Source organism: Aptenodytes forsteri, unplaced genomic scaffold (genome assembly GCF_000699145.1).
Source record: "Aptenodytes forsteri isolate BGI_AS27 unplaced genomic scaffold, ASM69914v1 Scaffold72, whole genome shotgun sequence".
NCBI lineage: Eukaryota > Metazoa > Chordata > Aves > Sphenisciformes > Spheniscidae > Aptenodytes > Aptenodytes forsteri.
Window position 1 is genome coordinate 6,827,884 of NW_008796193.1, and position 8,244 is coordinate 6,836,127.

The 8,244-nt window shown below is 38.2% G+C and overlaps 2 protein-coding genes across 4 annotated transcripts in view; one reads left to right on the forward strand and one right to left on the reverse strand.

Annotated features, from left to right (window-relative positions):
- The window catches only part of FXR1 (FMR1 autosomal homolog 1), a 28,639-nt gene extending 26,009 nt beyond the window's left edge, over window positions 1–2,630 (forward strand). For all 3 annotated transcript variants that reach the window (XM_009288048.1, XM_009288050.1, XM_009288049.1), the window contains 2 exons: window positions 616–707; window positions 1,611–2,630. In XM_009288048.1, coding sequence (XP_009286323.1) covers window positions 616–707; window positions 1,611–1,781 — 263 coding nt within the window. In that variant the 3' untranslated portion in view covers window positions 1,782–2,630. The remainder of the gene's footprint in view (window positions 1–615; window positions 708–1,610) is intronic.
- Window positions 2,631–4,027: 1,397 nt separating this feature from the next.
- DNAJC19 (DnaJ heat shock protein family (Hsp40) member C19) lies at window positions 4,028–7,988 on the reverse strand. The gene is made up of 5 exons (XM_009288051.2): window positions 7,917–7,988; window positions 7,564–7,637; window positions 7,138–7,214; window positions 6,098–6,168; window positions 4,028–4,738 (listed from the first exon to the last, which is right to left on the reverse strand). The coding sequence occupies exons 1-5, from the start codon at window positions 7,957–7,959 to the stop codon at window positions 4,668–4,670; spliced, it is 336 nt and encodes a 111-aa protein (XP_009286326.1). The 5' UTR covers window positions 7,960–7,988; the 3' UTR covers window positions 4,028–4,667.
- Window positions 7,989–8,244: the final 256 nt, after the last annotated feature.

Consider the following 8,244-nt stretch of genomic DNA (forward strand, 5'->3'; position numbering starts at 1 on the left):
TCGCTCATACAGAGCCGCTTCAAGTGTCTGTACACACACCGCAATTAATCCACCCGCCCACAAGCCAGAGTTAACTGTGTGGATTGCATTTTGAATACCAGGAGGAGGGCGAGTTCTCTAGCCAGTTGCTTCATGAAGTAACAAAGATTTGAATGCTGCTTTGTCGTAAGTGATACCACACTCTGAACCTCCCCCAATTCTTTTCATATTTTAACTTACCTTTGTTTCATTAGTGTGAAATTCTTCACTACTCAAGATAGTAAAACCCCAATGACAAACACAGCCTATAGTATAAAGATGCTGCAGTCTGATCTCTTCAAACCCAGTACAGAAAGCCCTTATTTTCCAATAAAATTTCCAATTGGACCAAAATTATATTTTATTAATGTTACGATTCCACCTTCAGATCATCCTGTTACCACTGATTTTAGTGAAAATTGTCTTTAACAACAGAAACAAATTGATCCTTGCTATGTAGTCGATACCTGTAAGTGTGAAGGCCTTTTGTGAGATGTCTCCCAGTTATAGTGTAACTTGTACAGAAAAGACATATGAAGCTTAATGCTAAATCAGACTTCTGATGTGAGCATCACTGTAATTTTTTTCCTTGAACAGTAACAGTAGCTGATTATATATCACGAGCTGAATCTCAAAGTAGACAGAGAAACCCTCCAAAGGAGACGCTAGCCAAAACCAAGAAAGAAACGGTAAGACGACTTTTTTTTTTTAACATATGGGGTTATTTTTCTCTTCCCTTGCAGCAAAACAGTAAAGGAATGCTTCATTTAGATTGCCCTCATTTGACTGCAAATGCATTTGACTTTAAGAATAAATCATTAAAAGCAAAAATGGTCCAGAGTAAACAGAACTGACATTGATTCGCAGACTATCATTGCAGACTTCAGTGGCCACGTGTAATGCTCAAATGAAGTCTTTACGCATTTTAAAATACTACACTTAGTAATGTAGCATTACATAATAAAATGTGAAAATTATCCATGGGTGAGTCTTGAACTAATCCTTAAAACACTTTATAAATAGAGGATGCTAGGTAGCATGTTTAGTGACTTGTACAAACTATTTTAGAAAGAATTAACATTACAAAGGTTGTAGATTTGAGATCTGCTCTCCTTAAAGGATCAGTGAGTGGCATTACGTATCGTGAAAAATAATATTCAGAACTGAATAAAGCAGAATTCCTTTACTTCTAAAGTAACATTGAACTTATTGCCACAAGTTATGTCTGAGTTTAGCAAAATAAGAACAATCCGTTGCTATCCGATGAACAAAATCTAATCTTACTATAGACTTTGAAAGGGGTGTAAAACTCAACTTTTCAGTTAACTTCTTCCTTGGCTTAGAAAAATTGAAACTGTGAAATAAACCATTGTGGGTATGCTGTCTCAGGGTTACCGTGGCACGACTTCCTCAGAAGTGTCCCATAAATGCCAAGGCAAGCAGTAGGATGCTGTAAGCGATAGGATACTGGCACAGACAGACAAGAGGTGTTTCCTATTGCAAAGCTGCTGTGTGAGCCGGAGGGAAATGTAGATTACGCTCTGTATGTTTTTACGGAATTTGTAACATTGCCCTGTTTTTGTTTCTGCAAGGCAAAAGATGCGATTGATGAGAACAGCCCTTCCGAAAAGGCAGTGAATGGTCCTGCTACAGCTTCTGGGGATGAGCCTTCTAAACTACAGCACAGTCCTGATGAAAAGAAAGTTACTGTTCAGGAGGATGGAAATAATCAGGAAGAAGCAGTGCTGAATGGTGTTTCATAAACTGAAGTTCCTAGTTTACAGTTCTTTTACATTACATTTAAAATAGTGCTTGTATAAGCTTGCCAAAGATAGAATATGGATCGCCAGTCTTGACACCGCACTTTCAGTTCCTCCATTTTGGAATACGGAAAGGGGAGGGATCCTGAAGAAATCATATGTTAAACATACTTTGACACCTACTGTGTTATAAATATATCATCAGATGTGCCTTGAGATAGTATATGTAACATTTAAATAAACAAAATTGCTGGCTATAGGAAATGTTATTTTGTTTTCAAAATATGGCAAAGATGTGAGGGGGATCCCTAACATAATACTCTTTATGAAAGCATTAGCTGCTTTTGTTACATTTTTAATAATATGCAACCACTTCTTCACCTGAGGAATACTAGAAAGAAATGCAGTCTAAAATATTTTGCACTGAAATGTAATTTCTCCATTAGTTTAGTCTGGAAACTGGTCTGTTTTAATACATGTTTTTTAAATGCTGTATGTAGAGGAAAAATCTGCAGACCACTGGAATACATTTGTTAAATTCTCATAATCTGCAGGGATACTGGGTGACATTGGCAGTGACTGTTCTACATTGAGGCTTTGTTTGGTTTATTTATTAAACTGTACAGTATTTAAAAATCAAACATAGCTTTAGTTAACACTAAGCTGAATTAGTCATGTCCATTAAGACATAACCTGAACTACTGAAAAGATCAATTTCCAGAAAGTTTATTCTGTATAAACTACATATGTTAGTCCTTAGTAGAGTATTTTTATTTTTGTTTTGGTTGTTTGATGTGCAATATGTTTTTTTTTGTATGCTGGTAGTAAAAGAAAATAAACTTTGATCTTCCATCTGTTGACTGTTTCTATCAGAAATTTAAATGACTATTGATTTTAAGTGTTTCAAGCTGTTAACACTAACAATTGAAACTTACTTGCAAGGCAGCTTGAACCTTTAACTCTTTCCTAAGAGTTTTCTAACATGCCAATCTTCCATTCTTTAAGGCGATGATGTAAAACATCAGTTAACAAGTCTAAAAACAGACTTCTTATCTTGGAGAATCACCTAACCTGACTAACATATATAGGAATTAATGCAGATGTAGTTTTTAATTGAGAAGTAGGAAGCATGACACACTAACCCACCTTTTCAGGCACATGAGCAAGAGCAATGAAGCAGAAACCACAGGTGTGGAACATCATCTGGGTAGCAAGGAGATGTTGTAAGATGTCGGAGCAAAGGGGTAGGGCTGAAGTTGTGCTGACTTGAAAGAAAAAAATTCTGTCTTACCTGATTTCGTCAGAAGTGAGTAAGGACAAAACCAAGTACTCTGAACCACCCGTGACTCCAGCTGCTATACCCGATACAGCTACAGGAGAGTTGTACCAACCAGGTTTGGGTACGTATTTCATTTAAGGCGATGTGCAGTTTTTAATACGGGTTAAGTGTTGACACCCATTGACAATGTTCCCTCCTGGAGACCAAACAGTTAAATTGTTGTAACTCTGAAGTGTGCACAAGCATCTCAACTGATAAGGCAGCCACAAGAGTGGAGAAAATTTAAAAAACAGAAGAAAAAAAAAGCTGTGTTTAAAAACTCAGTATTATTTGGCAGAGAAAAACTTAAAGTACAGCTTGAAATACACATACTCTGGAACTGCTGCATGGCAATGTTCCAGCTGGTTTTTTCACCCCACTTTAAAATCGGTAGTAAAGCAGAGTTATCCCTCCCTCTGTACAGGTTCTAAACGTTTTCCATTTCATACTCGTGTTACTGATTTGATCCTCTCTTCTGAAGGCATGGAACTCTTCCTTACTGTTCCTCTGGTAATACTAAGTGGCCTATAACTCGTCCACAGAAATGCAGCTACATAGCGGCCAGCGTTCGCGCCGGGGGTGTAAGACTACTTGCACTACTCTGAAGTAGAGGCGTGTTAGTTCTGGAAAAATGAAAGCTCTGATATCCGTTGTAGTTATGAACAGATGAGTGTTAACTATTACACGTGCTGTGCAGCAGTTTTACCATAGTTGCAGAAAGACTGGCAAGATTCTTGGAGTATGACACAACTCTTTGGCCCTAATTCGGATACTTACAAAGACATCTGCTGGGGCATGCCAGGCTTCCTGCAGCATGATGAATCCAGCTCGGGTATCTTCAATGGCTTATGTACAGAGTTCCTGTTTCCTAATTACTATTGATGCAAACCTCTAACTTTGTAGTGTAAGATAATGTATAAAACTACAGTACTTACATTACGAATTTCAAATTTATTAAAGGCTATATAAAATCCATTAAAAACTGAAAGTTACTAAAAAAATCTGGGATGTTCCAGACCCATCAGTAACACTTAAGAAGCTCAACCAACCTTGTTTTTCACAAGGCAAAGACAACCACGGGTGTTTCCTATACTTTATTTCTTCAGTCAGACAACCACACAGCTGTCCCAATTCTTCCCGTCAAATAAAGCCTCTTGATTTTTTCCACCCCTTCCCCAAACCGGTTTATCATGCTAACTTTGGCACATGAAAGAACAGCAGCATGAACTTTAAACATAGCTAGTTTAACAAAAATTAGGTAACAGCATGCAGGTCTACCTGTATCTGGTAACATGCATTGGCCAAACCAAGTTAGTACTCTTACTCTGAAAATATTTCAGAGTGGCAGATTTTGCTTATTAAAGCACAGCTACGAAAAAAACTTTAAGCCTCTCTCCCTTGCACGTTTCCCCAAAAAGTGACTAAGAAATGAGTGGGGAGGGAGTGACCTCCCTGGATTCATATTTCCAGCTTCATTTATATTAAGTCAAAGACTGACATTAGAACTTTTCTTACGCCATTTATCAAAAATAATCATTTGCAGGGACAAACCCTCTGATTTTCTCTCTCATTCATTTTTTAGCTTGGTCTTCCAGCAAATCTTTAGCTTCATTGATTTTGGCTGCTACATACGGAGAGCCACCTAGAAGAAAGATAACCTCATGTCACATCAGATGAAAAAAATACCTTCTTTCTGTGTTGTTAATAATGCCACAGTACGAGGCGGGGGGAAAGTGAGAGTATGGTCTGAAAGTTACTCAAGTTAAAGAACAAACTGCATTATGACTGAAGCCGCATAAGTTTACACATACAGTCACTGCAAGAGCTAAACGTGCAGCCAGCTCATTCCTGTTAGGTTGCTTTTAGTTTATTGGAGCGGGTTTTCTTCTCCGGTTTTATCAGTCGTAAATACGTTGGTCACTAATGACTTAGCATAAAGTTTGTTGTGAATACAGAAATGTTAAACTAAGAAGTCTGCAGGTAAACCTTCCCCTCTAGTTCCAGGCCCGCATATGAAGTGCTGCTGTACCAGTGGACTAGTGCAGTTTTTAACCATGACATACAAATGACTCACAAAGATACTGAAACAGAATCCACAATGCAAATGCACCAAAATTGTAACTGACCATGAGGCGCAAAGACCTGTAGCCTGTATTTGTAGCATGTATACCATTTACTAGTACTAGAATTACTGTATTTACTTGAAGCTTAATTTAACTTATTTAGGTCGTGTAAAACACGTGAAATGTTCCTAGCAGTCTTTTAGGTTCTGCATATATTCAATAAAGTTCATTTTGAAGTTAACTTCCGCTAGATATTATCTATGAAAGGCGTATCCCAAGGATTATTTTGGATTTTGGTGCATAGAAGTAAAGTAATGAAGTTCAACAGTCACTTTAAAGGAAGTAATTTTACCTTTTAAGTGAGGATTAAAAAGTTAAATGCCAAACACTAACATGATTCTGACTCACTGAAGTAAACAGTATTTAGAACAGGTATAGATGCCTCAAGTTATTAACTTTGAGCATAACTAGATTCTGAGCCTTCAGAGTACCACGAGCAGAAATATTTCACAGTTTAGTGTCTTCAGCAGACGCAGAAGGCGCAACACCTGCCGCTTACGGTGAACTCCCGATGCATTCAAATGAACTCCAACTCACATGGTACATAAAGCATGCAAATATACTCTGGTCTTTCATCTAAAATTAAGGTGATTTTAAGTCTCATTTTAACAAATCATATTTTAATCTGATATGCACAGAAGATAGAGCAAGTAACAAGCTGACCTGCTGAATTTGCTTGCGTTAGAGCATTCAAGCACAAAAATATGCTCCAAAACCATAAGGCTTAAGGCACCCTAAAATTTCTTTTCACTCAGAGTTTTCTGGGGGTTTTTTTAGTAGCTGAGGTAGTCATATGTCAGTCACTTCTTCCCTACACAGTTCTATTAATCTGTGTTAAAAACATGTATTTATTAATCAATGTGACTTAATTTACTTACCTTTATCTGGATGATTCAGAAGCATGATCCGTCTATGGGCTTCTCGAATTTTACTTCTGTTGGCTGTAGGGCTTTAAAAGAGAGAGAAAATCTGACTTAAGGGAACCTCATAAAATGCCCCAGATCTTTAAAAGACCTCTTAGAACAAGCAAGCATTCTGTCTTATCCATAAGCTCTTTGGCTTACATGTATGTTTTTCTTTTCCTATTACTGATATGTAGCATGTAAGTCCTGGAGAGGGTTTCTAAGGTTTTTCCAAAATACTGTATGCTGAAGAAGACAAGCTATAGCAGCCTAACGTGGTGGGGGACATTCACATGATTGAAAACAGAACTATGTTGTAACATTTTTACCGGGACAACTTCCTAAAGTCTGGAGGAAAAAAATAAAATTTGCTCTCGATTTATTTAAAAAACAAAACAAAACAAAAAACAAACAACCACCTGTCTGTATACAAAATTCACAGTTGGAAGTTGCCTTCAAACAGAAATGGTTCCTATTCTGTATCTTACTAGATAAATCTGTGTATTTGGTCTTAAGTGTCTTTAAGTTTTGGCAGGGACAGTTACCATACTCGTATCTAACATTTTCTAGAAGTGATGAATTTACTCTACATCCAAGAATTGGGTTTGCAGCACCTTCACACTACATCTATCTGAAATTCACCAGCAGTGACAGGAACCACAAGCAAATGGCACAACCGTGTTCCCCATACCAAGTAAACCCCAAAGCTTCTTGAAAATGGTATATTTACCTGGACCTGTACGTGGCTTTCGAATGTGCTAGGGATTTGCAGACGTATGAAAGTCCAGCTAGAGTTAGCTTTAAGCAAGCTAACATGCAGCAAAGAATTCCAAATAAGTACAGAAAATCCTGAAAGGTTGCTTCATGCTTCCTGACTTGGCAGTGACATTCCCAGGGGAAGCTGGGCATAGGACAGTCTTAAGCACCGAGAATTATGTCCTTTACAAACCAGGCCAGCAACTAGGCAACACCGTAGCCTCCTTTTTACCTTTCATTTCTAATAAATTTCCTTTTACCTCACTCCTAGTATTAAAGCTGCTTCTCGTTTAGTCATTTTGGGTTCAAATCCACCTCTGTAATAACCGCTGAAGGCCTGAAAGAGAAAACGTGTTAGTTTAAAAAAACACTAATTTTTATCAGTTAAAACAACTATTGCTTTAGCAGCTGCTGAGCTTTTAGTCTGTAAGAATACTGCAAAGCTTCTTTTGCGCTTGTAATAAATTCAGTTGAAGTAGAGTATGACTATTTAAATGAGTACTTAAACTTGCCAAAACAAGTTCTCTATTAGTCAACCACCACCAGAATCACCGAGATTGTCATTACTGACAAAATTATGCTTAGTATTAGAAGAAAATACAGCAATGCTTATACAGAGACAACAGCCTGTATTTATTTTACCAAGTAAACTTTTAAATTAAAAAATGCTACTAATAAAAACTTACAGGTTTTGGTAGATTCTGAAGTGCTTGTTTTACTTGTGGCTCCATTTGCTTCACAGCTTTTAGTGCATAGCGACCTTAAAAGAAATCAGTGTTGAACAAGACCAAGTATAAAGTTTCACGAAGATTTAGCAGTTCAGTGCAACTGGTAACTTGTGGATTAGAAAGTGGAATAAACATTTTGGGGACATAACAAAGTAAGAACTTTTATCTTTTGTTTAATTACAGCCATGTTTCTCAATACAGGCTCTCCCAAAAGTGTCCTGTATCAGCTATTAAACTACCTTAAAATCCATCAGTACTGAGACAGGCAATGGCAAGTACAACTGTTCAGCGTTCTCCCATCACCTACAAACCTGCAAATCCAGCTGCCGCTATGGTCAGGCCAACCGCCACCATTGTACTGGCCTACACAGGGAAGACATAAAGTATTTGTTTACCAAAGAAAAACAAAAAAAGCCCACCGGCAATCTCTACAGCGGGTCGGACTAGTATATACGTTGCAAACAACATGACTAAGGGAAAAGCGGTCATAACACGATTTACTTCGGCTACGCTGCTCTAAGCGACCGCAGGGGCACAGCGAAAGCAGCGCAGCTGCTGCCGGCAGCGGGGCTGGGGGTCAGGCGTGCCCGGGAGGGGCGGGAACCCCCCAGCTGGGGGGGACGAGGGAAACCCAGCCCG